The sequence below is a fragment of the Acipenser ruthenus genome, chromosome 7 (genome assembly GCF_902713425.1).
Source record: "Acipenser ruthenus chromosome 7, fAciRut3.2 maternal haplotype, whole genome shotgun sequence".
Classification (NCBI taxonomy): Eukaryota; Metazoa; Chordata; class Actinopteri; order Acipenseriformes; family Acipenseridae; genus Acipenser; species Acipenser ruthenus.
Genome location: NC_081195.1, coordinates 40388279 through 40410737, shown reverse-complemented (window position 1 = coordinate 40410737; position 22459 = coordinate 40388279). Strand labels below are relative to the sequence as shown.

At 41.5% G+C, this 22459-nt stretch overlaps 1 protein-coding gene across 1 annotated transcript; it reads left to right on the top strand.

The window, feature by feature from the left end:
* Positions 1 to 214: 214 nt before the first annotated feature.
* On the top strand, positions 215 to 21933 carry LOC131737609 (uncharacterized; the record flags this gene model as incomplete). The annotated part of the gene is made up of 2 exons (XM_059027863.1): positions 215 to 2416; positions 21670 to 21933. Coding segments are annotated over 2 exons (2466 nt in total), but the record flags the coding sequence as incomplete, so codon positions are not given.
* Between the last annotated feature and the right edge of the window lie 526 nt (positions 21934 to 22459).

The following is a 22459-nucleotide window of genomic DNA, read 5'->3' as shown; positions in this document are numbered from 1 at the left end:
ATCAAAGACCTGCCTGAGTGCCCTTCGGCGGCCCTCAGAAGCGAGTTGGGGACCATCAGTCAACTGCTGGTGAAGCTGGCCCAGCTCAACGCGCGGGCTCAGGGCAGGAGCATCGCGTCTCTGGTGGTGGCCAGAAGGCAGCTCTGGCTCTCGCAGGCGAGAGTGCAGGAACCTGATAAGGCCCCGTTGCTGGATGCCCCAATTACACCGGGACACACATTTGGTCCAGCGGTGGAGGAGATGCTGCAACGCTCCGCCAAGGCGCGGGAGGCGTCACAGCAGATGGCGAAAATGTGGCCAAAACCGTCGTTCCAGCCGAAGCGGCCTCAGGAACATCAGTGGCGCAGGGCACCACCACAGCACCAGCCACGGCCAGGGGGTACTAAGACCTCTCCCTCAAGCACAGCAGCGCGCGGTCAACCTCCTTTTTCAAGACCGCAGCGCGGAGGGTGGCGCCCTAGAGGTGGTGCCAAGCCACGCCCTCGGGGCTCTGGCCAGGCCCCTCGCGAACGAGCCCAGCCCAAACAGCCCTGAGAACACCAGGCAGCTGTTAACCCTCCCCTACACTGTCTCCCAGCTCCAGTTCTGGCAACAATGCACCAACGACATCTGGGTGCACAAAACTATATCCACCGGGTACACCCTTCAGTTCCAGTTAAAACCTCCCCCCTTTCGGGGGGTGGTCGTAACTGCAGTGAAGGACTCGGTTCAGTCCTCAGCTCTGAATGTGGAAATACAAGCATTGCTCAGCAAGCGTGCCATTCAACAAGTAGACCCTGCTCTGATCGACCAGGGGTTCTATTCCAAATACTTCCTGGTGCCCAAGAAGGACGGCGGGCTCCGTCCTATTTTAGATCTGCGAGTACTGAACAAATACCTGCGGGTGTTATCGTTCAGGATGCTTACGCACAGGCACATCATCCAGTCAGTCCGACACGGCGACTGGTTCACCACCGTGGACCTGACAGATGCGTACTTTCACGTTCCCATCTGCCCGGGTCACAGGAAGTATCTGCGTTTCGCATTCCAGAGCAGGGTATACGAGTTTTGTGTCCTTCCGTTCGGCCTGTCACTAGCTCCTCGAACCTTTTCGAAATGTATGGATGCCATTCTAGCTCCCTTGCGGGCTCAAGGTGTCCGACTGCTGAATTATCTGGACGACTGGCTCGTCTGCGCGCAGTCGAAGGAGCAGGTGGCACAGCACACAGTGATGGTTACAGACCATCTTCGGCGGCTAGGTCTGAAGATCAATTCAGAAAAGAGCCGCCTAGTGCCGAGCCAACAGACCGAATTCTTGGGTCTGCATCTGGACTCAGTGTCCATGGAAGCGACCCTGTCGACACAAAGAGTTGCCTCAATAGAGCGGTGTCTTTCCCTATTCAGGTTGAGACAAACAGTCAGCATGGAGCTGTGTCAGCGCATGCTGGGGTTGATGGCTGCAGCCTCACAAGCCCTTCCTTTGGGCTTACTACACCAGAGACCTCTGCAGGCCTGGTTCAATGCCTTCGCGTTGCATCCGCGGAGAGACAAACACCGCAGGCTAAGGGTATCCCAAGCCTGCTGGGAAGCGCTACGCTGGTGGAGAGTTCCGTCAAACCTCCGCCAAGGCGTACGCTTGGGTCCCATTTTCAGAAGGCAGGTCATCACGACCGACGCTTCCAACCACGGTTGGGGAGCAGTCTGGAACGGGACAGGGACCCATGGAGTGTGGTCAGGACCCTGGAGGTCAGCCCACATCAACGCTCTAGAGCTCAGAGCGGTGGACCTCGCCCTCCGGCACTTCTTGCCAGTGCTTCTAGACAAGCACGTGTTAGTGCGGTCAGACAACACCACAGTAGTGGCGTATATCAATCGCCAGGGCGGATTGCGGTCCCCCAGTCTTCACCAGATGGTAACGCGGCTGTTGCTCTGGGCTCAACCGCGTTTAGCCTCTCTGCGTGCAGTTCATCTGCCGGGCAGAGTCAATTACGCAGCGGATCTCCTGTCCAGAGGAGGTCCTCTTGCGGGCGAATGGCGTCTCCACCCTCAAGTGGTGGAGCGCATCTGGGAATGGTTCGGCACAGCGCAGGTCGATCTCTTCGCTTCGCGAGAGACCACGCACTGTCCCCTATGGTTCTCGGTGAAGGACCTCGACAGCCCCCTGGGGGTGGATGCACTGGCTCACGAATGGCCGCCAGGGCTCCTGTATGCCTTTCCACCGATTCCGATGCTCCCCGCCTTCTTGGAGAAGGTCAGGGTAGAGCGAGCGACAGTGATTCTGATCGCTCCTCGGTGGCCTCGGAGAATATGGTTCCCGAGTCTAGTGCAGTTACTGCACGGTCGCCCGAGGGAACTCCCTTTGCGAGCGGACTTGTTGTCCCAAGCTCAAGGACAGCTTTGGCATCCGAACCCCAAACTCATGCAGTTGTGGGCTTGGCCCCTGAGCGGGAGCGCCTGTCAGCCTTAGGGCTTTCGACTGCAGTTATATCGACCATCCAGAGTGCGAGAGCGCCCTCTACTAGGTCGCAGTATGCGTATAAGTGGCAGCTGTTTCAGAGTTGGTGTCTGGCTGAGAGCCACGACCCAGTCTCCTGTCCTATGGCAGTAATATTGCAGTTTCTGCAGAAACTGCTGGATGAAGGGAAATCTCCTTCTACACTTAAAGTGTATTTAGCCGCCATTTCGGTTTGTCATGTACGCATTGACGGGTTATCACCTGGTTGTCATTTTTTGGCATCTCAGTTTCTGAAAGGCGCAAGACGCTTGCGGCCTCCAAGAACGACCAGTTTACCGTCGTGGAGCCTTGATGTGGTGCTAGAAGCCCTTACCAAGGCACTGTTTGAGCCTCTCCACAGCGTGGATATGAAGCTCATATCTATTAAGACAGCTTTTTTGCTGGCTGTGGTATCAGCAAAACGCGTGAGCGAGTTACATGCACTTTCAGTGCATCCTTCTTGTACTCGTTTTGCAGGAGACGGTTCTAAGGTCTCCATGCGCCCTAATCCGGCCTTTTTACCAAAGGTTATATCCCCGTTCCACATGAACCAGTCAGTCGAGTTGATGGCGTTCCATCCTCCTCCTTTTTCTTCCCCAGAGGAAGAGCGGTTACACATGCTCTGCCCCGTGAGGGCATTGAGGTGTTATATGGACCGTAAAAAGACTGTGAGGCAGACAGAACAGTTGTTCATATGCCATGGTTCTAGATCTTTGGGTCAGCCGCTGTCTAAACAGCGCCTTTCCCACTGGATAGTGGATGCTATTAAATTAGCGTATGAATCTGCAGGCCTTCCACCACCAGGGCAGTTGAAGGCGCATTCTACCAGGGGTATGGCGACATCCTGGGCCCTCTTTCGAGGGGTGCCTTTGTCTGATATTTGCGCGGCAGCCAGTTGGGCTACGCCGCATACTTTCATGAGGTTTTACAGGTTAAATGTACTGGATTCCTCTGCTCCACTGTTTGGAGCATCTGTTTTACACTCTACGACGCCTCAGGATGCGGACGTATAGAGTGGTTGATAGCATGGTGTTGACTGTTCCACCTTTAAGACAGGTGTCATTACGAGCATAGACGCTGAGGCGCAGCTCCGCATATGCCTAGATGTTCTGCCTACGCAGTTGCGTTATGACGTAAGTCTGTCCTACTGCCGAGAATCCTCCCTCGCGACGGCTTGGGTACACTGTTCCCATACCTTGATGGTTATTTTCGACTTGAAAGGGAACGATAGGTTGCGGATGCAACCCCGGTTCCCTGAAAGAGAAAATAACCATCAAGCCGCGTGGTCGCTTCAGAAGCCTCCACGGCCTGAAGAGCAAAAGAGGAAGTGAGTCTCTGCGCGCTGCGTATAGTAAGCTCCCAAGGGGGCGGGCTTACGTGGCAGCTCGCGCAGAGGCCTATCGGCAGCTTTGCTATAAAAGCTCAGCCAATCGCTACTGCCTGACGGCAATATCCCATACCTTGATGGTTATTTTCTCTTTCAGGGAACCGGGGTTGCATCCGCAACCTATCGTTTTCTGTGAACTGGAACAATACAAAAGTATGAATGATAATTGTGCATTTGCAAAAACATACAACAGAGTTGTTTAACTATAGAGAAGGTAGAAGTGTTTTTTTTTTTGCGTTTTGGCCAACACTTGCAAAACAGGCTTCAGTGGCCAACACAACACACACTAGAGCAGTTTCACAAATACTGTTGTAGTACATTTTATTTTATTCATGATAGTGCTTGCTGTGTGCTATTTACAACTACAGTGACACCCACTGTACCCTCACTTCTTCACACAGAGAGTGATTAGGCTATGGAATAAGTTACCTAGTCATGTTGTTGAGGCAGAACCCTTGGATCTTTTAAGACCCAACTTGACAAAGTTCTGAGATCAATCAGCTACAAGGAATGGCCTCTCTTTCATACATTTCCTTATGTTCGTATTTTTTTGGGATACAAATTTTCCAGATTCAACAAGGACACAATTTGTTGCTGCACAAATCCACCCCACAATGCTGAATGTTTCCCCACACTTGGATTCAGGTTCAAGCACATGAGACTGACTTCAAACATCTTAAGACGGGCCAATGACTAGGGTCCTAATACAAAAGTAGTACATTTTTAAGAAAGGAGATGCACTTAGCTAGTTGATAAAGAGCAGAGTAATGCAGTCTCAGTAAGCATGAAGTATATTTCATTGCCTCTCCCTTTTGAAGTGAAATGACATTCTGAAGCAATATCAGATCATTTCTATCTGAGATATAAATAATATTAAGCAACCCTACAGGACATTTTCATATATCTTTTTCTGTAAAGTGATGGATTGCAAAGACCTAAATTGTAATATAAACTCAGCACAGGTCTGAATCTTGCAATACTACCAGTATTGGAAAGGAGAGTAATTACCTTGAATTAGCAAGTCTCTTCATCTTGTGGAGCTGAAGGGATGTGGCCATATGGGTTAGTCATGGTACATGCTGTTATTGTCACTAATGGGACTAAAAGAAAAAGGAAGACAAACCAAATATGCTGCCTCAAAATGTATAGAGCAATTGATCTCAGCAGATAAATACTGAAATTATATAATTGTAGTTTACAAACAAAGTATTATCCATAATAATTTTAGCAGGAGACGATCTGACGCATGACTTATCTTATAATTTCTGACGTGAAAGGTATTATTGAAGATATGAATGTGAATTTTATTTCTGCTTTTATTTCTTTATGCATCTTGTATTATTTCACTGGGGGAAAGTAGCTCCTTACAGTGATTTCTGCAAATGTGCAATCAGGTGACAGATGGACAGTTAATTGCTAGCAACTTGGTTTTTAAATGTTTAATTCTGCCTTAGATAGCATTCATATCTTAAAAAAACATTTTCAAAGTTTCAAAAGAAATGAAAATAATACATGAGAAAATATATATTTACAACTATATGCAATCATTTTCATTAATTGTTAACAAAGGAGAATAACCTTACTCAATTAATATATACAATAAGTCAAATAACATGTTGTGTGAAACTGGATTGTACATCATGTTTGAGGTAAATGCCCCATTACCATAGTAACGGAAGCTTCAGTAGATAGAGAGGGATAAAGACATGCTTTGTTACACACATCTGTGTCATTCTGTGTCATAACAGATTCGCTTGGCCTCTTTGCCAGTCGTGTTACTAATAAGGTATGTGAAGTGAATTTGAGTTTTTTTCTGCTTTATGATCATTATTTATTCATATTTAATAAGTAAAACAGGGCCAATCTATGCAGTGTATTGAACTTTACAGCATTATTATTTTTATTATTAGTGGTAGTAACTACTATAAGAAATGATATGTAACAACCCTTATTGTATGTGTGAGAAAAGTGAAACAGACACTGAACTTCAAAAGTATTAATTTGCTGGTGTAATTGTACTTATTTTGATGTGGATATTTCTTTAGGCAAGCACAAGATGTAATTACAATTGCAGACAATTCATAGATAAAGGGCAACATTGCAAGATCAATCAATCAGTATATTGTTGTTGGCTCAGTACTAACAAATATTGGTACAGTATCTGTATTTGGTTAAATGGTACTAAACAGCTCCATTTAAAACTCTTATCTCATCGTGCACCTTCAGCATTGAAATGCACCCTCCAATCACTCTTTGAGATCACCCAACCTATTGCTTAACGAATCAAGTCATTTAAAATTTCAGTAACAGACAGTTATATGGGCAGTCAAAAATAAACATAAAAAAGCATCCAATTGTTACTGTTGGAAAAATGCTGGGTTTATCCAATAAAATGAACTAAAATATTGATATCTTCCTTCAAAACAGGTTTGAGATCTTTTCTAGTCTAATAATTGACTGTGCTGTTCATGAACAAGGAAATTGAAAGACAATGACAAATTCCTTATGCATCTTTTTCCAACAGAAATGCTTTTACTAGCTTTACACTTTAATAGTTTTATAAAAGAGAACATTCTTTTTAAAAGGCTCTATTGAAAAGACCAATTACAAGAATTAGTGCAGCAGCGACTGCTAGAGGTCACGTCACATTTAATCCCTTAGGAAATTAACGATTATCAAATTTAAAAGGAAATTAGCAAAATGGGAATTGCAAAATTTACCCAAGACCATAAACAGTATACAGTTTATGAACCAAATAAACCTTATTGTCACCTTGTATAATGGCTATATACAGACGTGCTCAAATTTGTTGGTACCCCTCCACAAAAAACGAAGAATGCACAATTTTCTCTGAAATAACTTGAAACTGACAAAAGTAATTGGCATCCACCATTGTTTATTCCATATTTAATAGAAATCAGACTTTGCTTTTGATTTTTTATTCAACATAATATTGTAAATAATAAAACAAATGAAAATGGTATGGACAAAAATGATGGGACCGCTAACCTAATATTTTGTTGCACAACCTTTAGAGGCAATCACTGCAATCAAACGTTTTCTGTAGCTCTCAATGAGACTTCTGCACCTGTTAACAGGTAGTTTGGCCCACTCTTCCTGAGCAAACTGCTCCAGCTGTCTCAGGTTTGATGGGTGCCTTCTCCAGACTGCAAGTTTCAGCTCTTTCCATAGATGTTCGATAGGATTCAGATCAGGACTCATAGAAGGCCACTTCAGAATAGTCCAATGTTTTGTTCTTATCCATTCTTGGGTGCTTTTAGCTGTGTGTTTTGGGTCATTATCCTGTTGGAGGACCCATGACCTGCAACTGAGACAGAGCTTTCTGACACTGGGCAGTACGTTTCACTCCAGAATGCCTTGATAGTCTTGAGATCTCATTGTGCCCTGCACAGATTCAAGGCACCCTGTGCCAGGCGCAGCAAAGCAGCCCCAAAACATAACCGAGCCTCCTCCTTGTTTCACTGCAGGTATGGTGTTCTTTCCTTTGAAAGCTTCATTTTTTCGTTTGTGAACATAGAGCTGATGTGACCTGCCAAAAAGCTCCAGTTTTGACTCATCTGTCCAAAGGACATTCTCCCAGGAGGATTGTGGCTTGTCAATATGCATTTTAGCAAATTCCAGTCTGGCTTTTTTATGTTTTTCTTTCAAAAGTGGAGTCCTCCTGGGTCTTCTTCCATGGAGCCCGCTTTCGCTCAAAAAGCGAGGGATGGTGCGATCAAAAACTGACATACCTTCACCTTGGAGTATCCTTGATTCTTTTTCTACCATTCGCACTATCCTTCTGTTAAATCTGGGGTCGATTTTCCTCTTGCGGCCGCGCCCAGGGAGGTTGGCTACAGTTCCATGGATCTTAAACTTCTTAATAATATTTGCAACTGTTGTCACAGGAACATCAAGCTGCTTGGAGATGGTCTTATAGCCTTTACCTTTACCATGCTTGTCTATTATTTTCTTTCTGATCTCCTCAGACAACTCTCTCCTTTGCTTTCTCTGGTCCATGTTCAGTGTGGTGCACACAATGATACCAAACAGCACAGTGACTACTTTTCTCCATTTAAATAGGCTGATTACAAGATTGGAGACATGTGTGATACTAATTAAAGAAACTAATTAGTTTGAAATATCACTATAATCCAATTATTTATTATCTTTTCTAAGGGGTACCAACAAATGTGTCCAGGCCATTTTAGAATATCTTTGTAGAATAAGCAATAATTCATCTCTTTTCACAGCTTCTTTGCTTTATTCTATGACATACCAAAGGCATGCAAGTATACATGATAAAATAGCTTTTAATTTCATCACGTTTCAGGAGGAATGAAGCATTATTTCAATGAGCTGTAAGGGTACCAACAAATTTGAGCACGTCTGTGTGTGTGTATATATATATATATATATATATATATATATATATATATATATATATATAATCATTTTAAAGTAGTTAATACTAATTGCTAATTAAAATTTTAAAAAGTACAATAGACAGACTGACCATAAAGACTCCATAGCTGAAACAGTAATTACATTAATATATTTTTCTGATTATATATATGCAGCAATAAAACAGTGTTTCATTCGGGATAAACATATAACACTAACACTTGTTATTCAATCCTACAACCCTGGGGCGGGGAATATTTATTTTAAATTATCATATTGAGCCCTACTGTGCATAGGCAGGAACGGAAGTAGCTTTTCCTACACTTTACATGGGGAGCTTCCATTCTGTTCTCATATCCAACTGTCATCTGGTCTAAAACCTGTGGCAGGATAAGAACTCCATGCTCATCCTTAAGTGACAGTAAAATAACCCAATAACAGAACATAAAACCAGGGACTTCAGTCGGAGAACCCTGTAAGTCAAAGGTTAAAAATAAAATGATTGGATAATCAGATTATAGCCAAATGCAATCTGAACTCTGTAGGAGGCTGCGAGCGCACGATAACAGTTTGGTGTAGATTGGTGCAAAATCAAAGCATTGTTCGCCATGTAGAGCGTGACAGACAGACGGAGGGACAGACAGACACAGTCAGCACATAAAAGGGCCCCTGTTCACACAGTTAGTTTAAAAAAAGTCTGTTTCAAAAAAGTTGTATATTCATGAAACTCTTGTAGTGCCAACAGTATAGAATATCAAACTGTTATTCATACATAAAACAAACTTTGATAAAAACATTCTTTAAATAACTCAGGAGTCAAAGCTATGTGAACAGGCCCAAGGAGTTTAGAAGAAAACTGATTTTTACTGCCACATATAGTACATGGAAAATGCTTTCAATCATTTTCTTCTATATAATAAATAAAATAAAAAGAAGCAGTTGGTAGTTGTTTGAAACGTCAAGTCTGTATCTTGGAATACATTTAGGTTGGGAGGAAGATTTGGGCTAAGAAGTGATTAGCTGTGGTGATGACAGTGACAAAGCAGATATATTAGGCTCTGCCTAATATATATATTCTCTCCGCTGCTCCGGCTGGCAGATCTCATAGTCCACCGTCCCAACCAGACGTGTAATCTCAAAAGGTCCTTGACACTTAGAAGCACTTTATCCCCTGGGTGAAACGTGCACAACTGAGCTTCCACTAGTGGCAATGGCACCAGTGGGGCCCGTGGAACAGCTCTAGGGCTGGCCTTCTGGCACTCCCCGCAGCGTTCGCAAAACCACCGCACATCACCATCCAGCCCCAGCCACTAGAATTGTGCCATGAGCCTCACTTTGGTTTTGTCCCTTCCCAAATGACCGGACAGGGGAATAGCATGAGCCAACGGCAATAAATCCTCCTTAAAGGGCTGCGGAACGAGCAACATTACCGTCTGGGGTAATTTTCAACACGGTACAAGAGATCTCGATTGATTTCAAAGTGAGGGTACGTGGCGGCGCGTCTGGGCTCGACCACCCGACCATTAATCTCAGCAGCTTGGTCAAAGAGTCTGCCCAGCACATTGTCACGCTCTTGCTCAAGTCGGAAGTCATGGGAGCAAGCAAAGAAATCATCTCCCATGGCTTCCAGCTCGGAATCAGATCGGTCCTGAGCGGAGGCAGCCACGCCAGACCCCTCTCTCTTTCTCCAGACCCTGACTTTCTGTTATGATTTGTAATCCAAGTTTTGCAAACGGAGCTCCCACTGTTGTTTCTCCTAGAAAGGGCGAGACTGGGGGAACAGCAAAGCATCACTTTTATTGGTCGAGTGACCCCCCCCAAGACCTGCCTCCCGACCACTCAGAGAGAGAGGGAGAGATGACACACCCTCACCCAACCTCTCTGTGTCATTGCCATGATTGGCGGGCAGATTCCACAGGGCTCCCGATTATTGATTGAGAATCAATATATCTCATGACACACACCATTTTCTAACTACAGTGTTAGCAACAGAAAAAGGTTAATGCTCTGTGGTCAGCATATTTTCTGATCTGTTATGCTGCCTTTTCAATGTTTATTCACTGACAAATGTCTGCAGGGCAGCATTCAGCTTTTCTATATCTGACAAGGGTGTTTCAGTAACCTTTCAATTAATTTTCACACCAATTGGCACTTTACAGTCAAGATTGCTACAGTCACATTAGCTTAAATAATAGGGGTATTTTTCTTCATTGAGAACGTTCCCTGTCACTTAATGAGAGCTTACTGAAGCTGGGCATGTGCCCCCTCCCCCCTATTCCCCTCATCCACAGTTAGAAGAAACAGTCCTGCAGACTGCAGATGAGAACCAGTAGTGCAGACACTTCAGTGCATGCTGATTCTAATTTATCTTTAGATTTTTCAATTCATCTATTCTGTTAAATGTTCAGCAGAGCACTAAATTGCCATCCTGTGAGAGCAGCTACCATTGAGGGACCTGAGAACTATGCCTCCATTATTGACAAGAATTTGAACTGCCTATTTATTCACTGAAATCACAATCCTCCCTGCAGCAGAGCTACAGTGTTAGTCTTCACAAGCAGTTGGATAGAAAAGTTATGCATGCCACCACATATTTCTCTAGGGACCTCTTGAATGGGCATATTCAGTTGTGGTGGTATGTATCTGCTATCTACATTAATCAAAACAGATGTTTTACTCGTCAAACTCTATTAGTGTCTGTTCAAGGGTAAATAGTGCAGATACTTTAATACAAACTAGATCATCACTGCTATAGATGACTGTTTTAGCACTTGCTGGTGTCTGGGAAGCAGCTGTATAATAGCTATATAATAATGAATTTAAAAAGCAGAAATATATTCAGAATACATTAAATTGTGATAATATGCGTTTGATACATTCTTTACCTTTAGGATGCAGTGTTGAAAGTATTTTATGTTCATCTTGTGTTTACCCGGAAATTGACATTCCCAGGTCGTAGTTTTGTCCAGGTCCATTGATTTTCAGTGGTCTATTGGTTCCAGGTGAATAATTTGTTTCTGGTTGACAGAAGGAAGAGCAACTACACAGGCTCAATTTTAATTGTTTGCGCCTTACAGTGGCTTTAAGGGTGGGGTTACCAAATATACTTGAAAAAAATAGCGAAACAATTCTCACAAATGGATTGTTAAATCCAATTTTTTTGGCCAGGTTTCCATGAAAAAAAAAAAAAGTCTCATCTTTTTCTTACGTTATTTTGGTAATACCTTTTGGGTTTCCATGTAGTTTTCTTTTAGCCAGACAAAAACCCAGACATAGCGTTACACAAATAAAAAAAATGAATAATCAACATTCCATAAGAAAGAAGTATTATTTGCTAAATATTTTTGACTGCATACAGTATATATTTATTTTAAACCTATTATACATTTACATATATAATTTATACAAGTTTTCCAATAGAACCTAGTATCAACAATTCTGATCCTTATGGTAGTCCAGTCAAAATATTCAGTACAGTAATTTTTACTGGTAGTAAATCTACAATAGGCTACTCTACTTGCCCACATTTTCCACTACATAATATTCTTATAATACAGTAGTCTCTGCGTATAGGAACACCTCCTAAGAGAACACTTCACCTAAGAGAACACCATTGTGGTGACATTGATTTTTCCCATTGTAAATTCTCTGCCTAGAGGAACAGGAACTTCACTTAAAAGAACACCTTTTTGGCACCGCTAGTGATTCATTCACAACTGATACAGTACTGTTTTGTAACCTGATAACTCACCATCATCAAACTTAAATTCAAATGGTTTATTCAATCTTTTCAAATGTGACTCTTTGAGGCACACTGATTAGTTTATTACATTTTTCAAGAACCACGTCATACCATTGCCTTGTTTTGTATTATGATTGCACCTCATCGCTACAAAATGGCATGTAAACAAACGGGGAAACATGCTGCTGTTCTCTTGCTACAAAAAGTTGGAAAATGTTCGAGCTCCTGAAAAAAACCTGAATCAGACACAAGTCGACAAGCAATTTGGTGTTTCTCCTGACAATGTTTTACAGCTCTTTTCAAAATGGCCGCTCTGGTGCACTGGGGTTTGAAGTCTGTCCTCTAAATAACTGCTGGAAGAGCAATTAAAAAAATAAAAACGTAACAAGTGCCCTGGCTTTTCTGTTCCCTACCACATCATGGATTGTTATTGCTCTGTTTGACAATGTGGGCAATATTCCTTACACTACCAGTGCACTAGAGTGGACATTTTGAAAAGATCTTTGAAATAGACAAAAGTTATTAATATAAAAAGTTGTCAGGATGTTAACAATGAAAGAAGAATTACAGGTACGTTATTTAAATAGTTGTAACAACATGTGAGGACGTGTAACGCTATATTTTTCAGAACCCCACTACTTCCTCTTTATGCACCTCCTTGCATCGGGGGGGTTGATTTACACTCTTGTAGAACTTTGTCACAGCACCCCTAATGTATGTTAAATTATTTACAGCTAGCATAGTGCTTTAAATCAATAAATGTTAAACTGACAGCTCAACTATCATGTAAATGTAGTCTTTTTAACTATTTACAGAAATGTCTGACTGATCTATATTCTGTGCTGCAAGTCTGTACCAAAGAGAAAAGGTTACTTGGTTAGTTTTAGCTAGTTAATTTAGGGGGTTGAATTTGAAAGTGACACCCTTGTAACAGTTCTTAAATTAATTACATTTTATTCCATTTCAATAACTCTTCTGGTTGTCCTTTTGTTTCATCTTATGAGAAATGTCTTCTTGTCCTCCCTCTAATTGAACAAATCAGTCATTAATTATTGTACCCATTTTAATTTCCTCTCCAGCTATCATGGCAAATAAAAGACCTCCTAGTGGTTTTTAATTTCCCCTTCTGACAGCAAAAGATGTGTCTACATGATTAAAATGCCATGGAGCTCTGCAACTGTTATCACTTAAACTAATTAAAGTCAAAAGAACATAGAGGCAATCTTTGTTTAAGAAAATGTAATTACTTTGTTAATGTAAGCCAATATATGCATAAGCCACAAACTGTAGAGTAGTTCAATTATAGTAACATGCAAAATTATACTAAGAAGTGGGAAAATGACCAAGCACCCATGAGATTTAACCACTTCAACACCATGACGTACGCGCGTACGTCAAATGAAAACTCACTTACAGTACCATGCCGTACGTGCGTACGTCAAGTTTCCCATTCTGTTCTATGAGCGGTTTTTCGGTCTAGCGTTTCAGCTTTCATTCTCTAAGGCAGTGCTAGTACTGTGGAATGTGCAAAGAAAGTCAGGGGAGGGTCAGGTGACATTTGTATCCAATTGCGTGTCATGTAGCAATTCCAATCTAACTGTGGGCGTTTAGAAGACTATATATATATATATATATATATATATATATATATATATATATATATATATATATATACAGTATATATAGTGCTTTAAATTATTATTTTTTGTTTATTATTAGCGACAATAGGAGTGATGAAGATTTTGAAGTTGGTTCGGAGGATTTTGATACCAGCGACAGTGATGCTGACTTATCATTCAGCGATGATGATGAAGAGGATGTGGAGCCAAGAACAGCAGGGGACTGGGTGTTTATTACTGATCCCTACCATGATGCCAGTCCTCCATCATTTGATTTTGCACCTGTTTACACAGATGTGCACCCCGCCATTGAACTAGAGAGTTTGCATTCTCCATTGGGGTGCTTTTTGGCTTTTGTTCCCAAAAAGCAAATCACTTACCTTTGTGACTGTACAAACAAAAGAGCTACTTTACAGGTAAGCCAGCTGCAAACGGGAATACTATTAAAACACAGTACTGGGTACGAGGCAATAAAGCAGGCGTCTGCGGCAGCCAGATCCATCACAATGCCTGGGCAAAGTAGTGCTGTACACGCATTTGTGACGATCCATCCAACACAAGGGAAGCAGAGACCGCAAAAAAGGTGCAGGGTCTGCTACGAAAATGAAAACAAAAGAAAGGACACAAGAAAAATGTACAGTGGTTGTGAAGGCAACCCCGGGTTCTGTTGTATTGAACATTTCAATAAATGGCACAGAGCAAGTCGATAATGGCACACGTTTTGATGTTGTTTGATTTTTATTTGATAATTACTGTTTACTGATTATTATTGTTATTAGCATTATTAGCAGTGTTTTCATTTTCATTGTTCAAACAAAAAATAAAAAAAACGTGTTTTTATCTCTATATTGAGCATGGTTATGTAGTACACAGGAGCATAAAGGGTTAATGAAAAACACAGTTTAGGTCATTCATTTGTGTTTGATTCATCATATGTTAACATTTTATAGCAATTGCAGGTTTGGAAACATTATTATTATTTTCAAAATCTGGTACCTGGGAAGGGGTTTCATTTTTACATCTGGAATTGAAGTGGTTAAGCTCTGATTTTATAGAACTGGGTTATTTTATGGTCCTGATGAAGGAGCTGCTTGCTCAAAAACGTTGACTTTTAATTGGGTAAATAAAATAAAATTGAGTGAAGCTGACTGAAGTGAGTCAGAGCGTTTTACTGTTGGTTGGACTTTTGATGTTGCACTTCAGTGCTTAATGCTTTCCACTTTTAAAAAATGATTGGTATGCATACTGTGCATTCATATCTTTGATGGACTTAGTAACATTGACACTTGAGCACTATACAACACATTTATAAAATGCCCTTCACAGCAAGCCATCCCAAGACACTGTACACTGTTACCTATTTATTCATTTAAAATGTAATAATAATAATAATCAATGAACATTAAAAGTTAACACAATTATACTAAATTGTTATTTGGAAAGCTACAAATTAAAAGATCACAGCTAAGTGAATGTTAAGAAAAATAAATAGATTTTCAGTCAAGACTTGAAATCCCTACCTTATTTGAATCTTTAATTTGACACAGAATAGTCTTCCATGGTAAGGTACCACTGTAAGATAAAGAGCAGGGAAATGTAAATTAAAACCATAGATTAGAATTGGTCAAAACTACATGAGTTGTAATTTTTGACACAGAACTGTTTGGTAGGTGTGCTAGCAAAGCAATGTTGTAACCTTTAGCCGTGGTTCAAGAACTGGTCCTTCCTCTGCTGTCTTCCTCTGCCATAATATAATTGAAGCTCCAGGATCCACATCTATTGAATTATCTTAATTTAGGTGATTCTTCCCAGTCTTTTCTGTTACCCGGGATCTGTCATTGTTGGCACTGCCTTTAGATATGGCAGTTTCTGATTCCTCTTATTCCCTGTCATGGAGCTACATGATCCAGTCCTTTCAGAGCTTCACACATCTCCTTTCGGGAACTCCCATTCTGTTCTGCGACAACCAAGCTATGGTTAATATCAACAAAGGACAGGTGTTTTATCCGATCCATCTGCTTCTACTGATTGTTTCTCCGACATGCGCCTCCAAATCACTATGACATCAGCAATTCATTGTACCACTCAGCACCACAGTTTTTTCAGTCTCTGATCACCTGGATGAACTTGAAAATCAGATCACGCCTGGAACCATCAGTCTCTCTCCCCCCACACCAGCCGCGGCCATCACTTCTGCTGTTTCCATTGCACCTGCCCTGCCGCCAAGCTGCCAATCTTCACAGGGCCACTGCTTCCTGATCTGCCTCCACCTCTGTCTCTCTCTCCACTGCTACGGCACTATTGAAGGCTTTACGGTTCAGACCAGGCTCTGTCAGCTCATTTGTTCCCCACTGCCTATTCCTCAGTTCAGCAATCTGGTATTCAATTCAATTCATCCCTACACAATCTCCTCACCTCCATCAAGGACTACACAGCTCCCTCGCTCCTTCCACCCGCTCCTCCACTGGTCTGCCTTCACCACTTTCAACCGGATTTTCGCTTCAACCAGGACTGCATTCAGCATTACTTGTCCACACAAAAGACAATCAATTCCTTCTGTTTAGGTGCAGCAACCTCAGGAACCAAAGTCAATGTCAACCAGCACCTCAGGAAAAAAATGGCCTGCCGGTCGTCAACCGCTTTGGAGTCTTATATTTGTTCCTCTTTCCATTATATTTATTTTGCCCAATGTAGTATTGCTAATATGCCCAGAGTGGGGGTGTCAGGATGTGAGTAGTGTGTGTACACAAAGTGAATGTCCAAACAGTACTTTTACAAACGTGCCTGTGGTTTATTAAATACTGAATAATAAATGCTCCACCCCAATACCAGCAATGGTATAGGTTTAGTTTCCACGGTGGGATTTCAGTCCCAAACACAAAACAATCACTCCAATAGCCACAGTTCTCCATGCACAAAACTGTGCTCTTCAGTGGGAGAAAGTGGTGAGTGTCCATGTTGTGCAGTGAGGGTAGTGCTCAAGGGTTGGTGTTGGCTTCATGGCTGCAGCTCCTGGCTCTTAATCCTCCTCTGCATTACAAACAGCACGTAAAACAAACAAACACAAACACAATGCTCTGGCTCAATTGCTTCTCCAGCATTAGGGGCCGTACTCTCGTAGCTGCATCCCCTTTGTACTACCAAACTCCTTCCTGTAATCAGCCCGGCGCCCTGGTCTATCCAATCACTGCCTGCCCTGCAGCTGATCACAATGGAGATGTTCGGTGCACTTGCAGCTATGCGCTTCCTCTAAAATGGCTGACTTCCAGTTTTAACCTACTACTTTTTTTACCAGATATTTTTTTCAAAGGATGAAAAGCATGTATATGCCATAACTTGACCTTCACACCATGTTAGCATGCATTGGGATTCAATGTCCGTGTCCTGCCTTGATCTTGTCTGTGGATATCATGTTATTCTAAAGACTTCACAGTCCAGGTCATGCACAGAATATATATATATATATATATATATATATATATATATATATATATATATATATATATATATATATTCATATATATATATATATATATATATATATATATATATATATATATATATATATATATATATATTCTTTACAGAACATTCTGGCAAATGTTGAAAGCAGCCAACTGAAGTCAAATTTTAACATGCCCACAGCTGGTTTACAAGATTAGATTGAAGCTGACCACCCCAAAAAAAAAAAAAAAATGTGATTAACTGAACTGTGTTTCAACATGCTCCGATGGTGTCTTATCAACTAGAAGTTCACATCTGCCAATAATGTCTTCACATGAATGCAATTTTGCACCAGAGTGAGTTCACGTTTCATCTGTTCGCCATTGTCAGGAATCCTTACAGAGATTTTAATGCACTTCCATCCAGTGGATTACCTGGATGGAAGAAAGTTGTGATGTGATTTTTTTTTTTAGACTGAATTTGTGTCATGGGGATGTCAAATTAATAGCTCTTCTGCTGTGCTAAGTCAAAGTGAACTCACTGTAGTAGTAGCAATTGCTTTTTACAACCTCATTCCTGGACCACATTATCACATTGCTTACCTCACAGGATAAATAAGGTCATCAAATCTATTTCTTACCTGTTATTAGATCCAGACATGTTATCACCTTTTCTTATATATTGTGTTACTTTCTTTGCATTTTGGTACAAAATGGTATATATGGGAAGTTGCTGCTACTTTTATGGTACCGAATGACATAATTTGTTGTTGTTCAAACTCCAATATTTAATCTTTAATCAGACCATGTTGCCATCATCGAGGAAACAGATGCAGCAGTTTATGTTCTTTATATCACTGATTTTTTTTTAAATTGCATATCCTGCTTTCACAAAAAAACGAGAAAAATAAATTATTCTCAGACAAAAAAGTGAGGTCAGTAATTTCAATCAATAAATCAATCAAATGTATTTTATATAGCGCCTTTCATGCCAAGGCATCCCAAAGCGCTTCACAGTAAAAACAAGTTTACAATATAAAAATAAAAACATCAATACTAAAACATTCAAAATAAGTACTTAACAAAAAAAATATACATTTCATATTAAAAACAATCTAATAACAATCCAATACACAATACAACAATATTACACAGCATGTAAACAGTCTGTTACACAAAACACCCCAAAAGACCATCCCAGTCTACAAATAGGCCTTTGTGTAAAAATGCGTTTTAAGTTTAGATTTAAATGTAATTAATGAATCAGCATTATGAATTTCGAAAGGGAAAGAATTCCACAAAGGCTCATCCACCAAGGGAACTACACTTATTATTATTATTATTATTTATTTCTTAGCTGACGCCCTTATCCAGGGCGACTTACAATTGTTACAAGATATCATTTTTACATACAGTTACCCATTTATACAGTTGGGTTTTTACTGGAGCAATCTAGGTAAAGTACCTTGCTCAAGGGTACAGCAGCAGTGTCCCCACTGGGGATTAAACCCACGACCCTCCGGTCAAGAGTCCAGAGCCCTAACCACTACTCCACACTGCTGCCCACCAAACTGTAGACACCAAAAGCACCTGCTGCACTCAACTGATGTCCAGGGACATAGGATATAAGCTTGTCGTTAATGTAAGTAGGGCCATTTCCAGAAACAGCACCAAATGTCATTAATAATATTTTGAAGAAGCCAATGTAACAGGGCAAGAACTGGTGTAATGTGTTCAGATCTTTTTGTTCCTGTCAGAATACGTGCTGCTGCATTCTGTATGTGCTGTAAGCGATTGATAAGCTTACAGGGCAGACCAGCCAGGAGGGCATTACAATAGCCAAACGGGACAAAAAAAACGCATGAATTAAAATCTTAGCATCATATTGAGCAAGATACAAACAGACTTGAGCAATGTTCCGCAGATGGTAATAAGCAGACTTAACTACAGCTGAGACATGAGGCTGGAAGCTAAGGGTTGAATCCAGCAAAACTTCCAAGACTTTTCAGTTTGTGAAGAGCTGATAGAGGGACTGCTTAGGGTCAGTAATAGTGGAGTTTTGTTTAGTACTGTTTTTATTATTATTATTATTATTATTATTTATTTCTTAGCAGACGCCCTTATCCAGGGCGACTTACAATCGCAAGCAAATACAAATACATTCAAGTGTTACAATATAAATCATACAATAAAAACAAGAAATACAATAATTCTCAAGTGTGACAAACCACAATTCAATAATACAGCAGATAATAGTGAAAGTTACATCAGGATATGATTAAATAGTGATAGTTACATCAGGATATGATTAAGTACAAAATACTACAGATTAAACACTTGGCAGATTACAATATTCTGAGGTACAGGATTAAATGCAGTAAAATAATGGGCAGATAAGAGCAAAATAAAGCATATTTAAATGAAGGGTGATAGTGTCCCAGGATACAACAGAGGAGTTCTACAGGTGCTGTTTGAAGAGGTGAGTCTTAAGGAGGCGCCGGAATGTGGGCAGTCCTGACATCTGTAGGAAGGTCGTTCCACCACTGCGGAGCAAGGGTGGAGAAGGAGCGGGCTCGGGAGGCAGGGGAGCGTAGCGGAGGTGGAGCCAGTCTTCTAGTGCAGGCGGAGCGGAGAGGTCGAGTGGGGGTGTAGGGAGAGATGAGGGTCTGGAGGTAGCTGGTTTTTGAGCCAATCACTAGTTTATGGTTGGATCATCACATTGCCCAGCGGAAACATATACAAGTTAATAAGCATGTAATTAAAGCTAAAGAGGCAATCATTTTTAACACTTCTTTAGTTGACAGCTAGCTTTCAGAAACATACTTGAAACATAAGTGATCTCATAAAACAAATGTTTGGTTTTAACTTAAACTTTCCAAGTGCATTAACAGCTATTTAAAAAAAAGTATAAAGTATGCCAACATATAAGTAGCAGTTACAGTATTATTGGTTTATTGCAGAAAATATGGTCTGCAAATAACAAAACAACCCCCTTTTATTTAACCAGGAAAGCAAGAGAGTGTGATCATGTAGAGCTCACAATCATTACTTTCAATCTTTCAGAATGAACACAAACCCCAATTAAACTACCTCTGCTGCACCAGACACCCTTCTCAATGATTATTCATTAGAGGTTTACAAAACATGATGTATTGCTTTAGTTTTTCTGTGAAGCCTCAGTTTTTAATTTTATGTAATCAGATGTAAGCATGATGGTATCGATTTATCTTTTACAATGTAATTAAAATAATAGATTACAAGGTCCTACTTGGAACCCATTTAAGTGGAAAGGAGATAAACCGAATGCTTAGCATTTTTTTTATAGAGACTAGTATATATATATATATATATATATATATATATATATATATATATATATATATATATATATATTAAAACATTTATTTTTTTGTAGAATGGAATAGCCTTAGATAAATTATTTTAGTAAAATCATATGTACATTTATTTTGTTTTAAGTGAAACCAATTAGATTAGATTTATGCAGTAGTCCTGTATTAATTATACTTAGTGTTCCACGTTTTCGTTTTTTATCTTTAAAAAAAAGTTCTGGGAATTTTATTTTACATGTATTAAAATAGGGACAAGATCGGTAAAAAATAGTTTTTGATTGAAACATCTGTAAAAATCGGGGGGGGGGGGGGGGGGGGGTCCTCAGTATACACACTTTACATGTGGAATATGATGTGTAGCAGTTCTGGTTTCTTGTTAGGTTTAATGTCCCTGTCTGATAAAGCACAATCTGCAAGCTGAAGTTAGCTAGTACTTTGCGAACGTTTGGACAATCACTGTGCTGACGGAAACAGTATCTACAGAAGTTGTGAACATGACATCAGCACAAAACAAGCCAGGTTATTCGTCTTGAAATCATAACAATAAAATCTAATTGACAGAATTGGGTGGTGCTAGCCATCGGAAGACAAGTCAAAAATCACATTGAACTTCCAGAGCACTTTTCATTAGATCTGTCAACTCTCCTGGCTCTTGCTTTTATTGTATAGGGGAGTGCTGTTTATATACATTTCAGTAGACAGTATAATTCACTTTCATGCCCCTTGTGTCACTGAGATCCTTGTTTTTAGTTGTTAATTATGTCACATCCCCACTGGAACCTATTAGCAGCAACTACACTCATAATTTCTATGAGAATGTAGGTCTCGCACTCAGAGTGTCAGTGACAAACTTGTATAAATGTTTTGTCACTGACATTTATATAGCACTGCAACAGGTATACTGAATTTCTTTGATTTACTGAGCCACCATACTTTGCAGTACAGATTGCAGTACAAAAGCATATCATTGGATAGGGAAGGGATTGAATTTCACTGCCGGATTGTTTTTGTTTTTTTGTGTTACGTCAATTGGAAAAAAACTGTAAATTTGATGTATTTGTCTATTTCCTAGCCTGACATCACCACCAGCCAACCTGTTCACATATGGTGTCAGAACCGGGATAACAGCACCTCCAAGACTCAGGCCAGGAGAGGTGCGGCAGGAGGATGAGGGGGCAACCCAGTGTGAAAAGTGCAGGGTTTAGGCATCTCCAGGGGGAATGCCCATACGAGGACCCCCTTTTCTGAGAGTTGGTCCGCCGGGAAGAGGTGGACTCCTCGGACGACTGGTTTCACCTCCAGAGGCGAGCTAAGGAGCCAGAGCGTCCAGCGGCCAAAAGGGGGAAGCCGGAGGAGCATCCACAGCCCAAGAGGGGGCCTCAAGGCCTCGAGTTGGTGCCCTTCCTGAGCGGGAGGGGGGCCACTCCGTCATCAACTGACCCCCCCCCCGAGAGGAGGAGGAGGAACGACCGGAGGGCAGCTGGGAGGCCTACCTCAGCGCTTTCGAGGTCTTGAAGGAGCACCAGTTCTCAGCACGAGAGGGAGAAGCCCCGCTGTCTCCAGTGACCAAGGGACAGCCGCACCACTCTCCAGTGACCGAGGGAGAGCTGTATCTTCAGAGATAGAAGGAGACTACCTGCAGCTCCCACCTCCACCACAAGAGGGAAACTACCTGTTGCTCCCTCAACCACCACAGGAGCTGAAGCTACCTTTCGAGGAATAGCTCCCGCCATCGCCTCCCAAGAATCAACTCATGCCTGAGCCTGCAAAACCTGCACCGCCTAGGACTGCCAAGCCTGCAGCCTGCACCGCCTAGGACTTTTGGGCTTTTAAGGGGGGAGGTGGCCTTTGAGGCCATGTGTGCTGCACACAAGGGGGGAGATATGTGGTGGGGTGCCCCGCCCCAGTGCATTTTTTTGTATTTTATGTTTTATGTGGTGTGTATGTATTGGTGAGCAGAGGGATGAGGGAGAGGCAGGGAGATGAGGTTAGAGGAGTTAAATTTGTGGTAGTAGGGAGAATCCAGAGGACAGGAATGAGA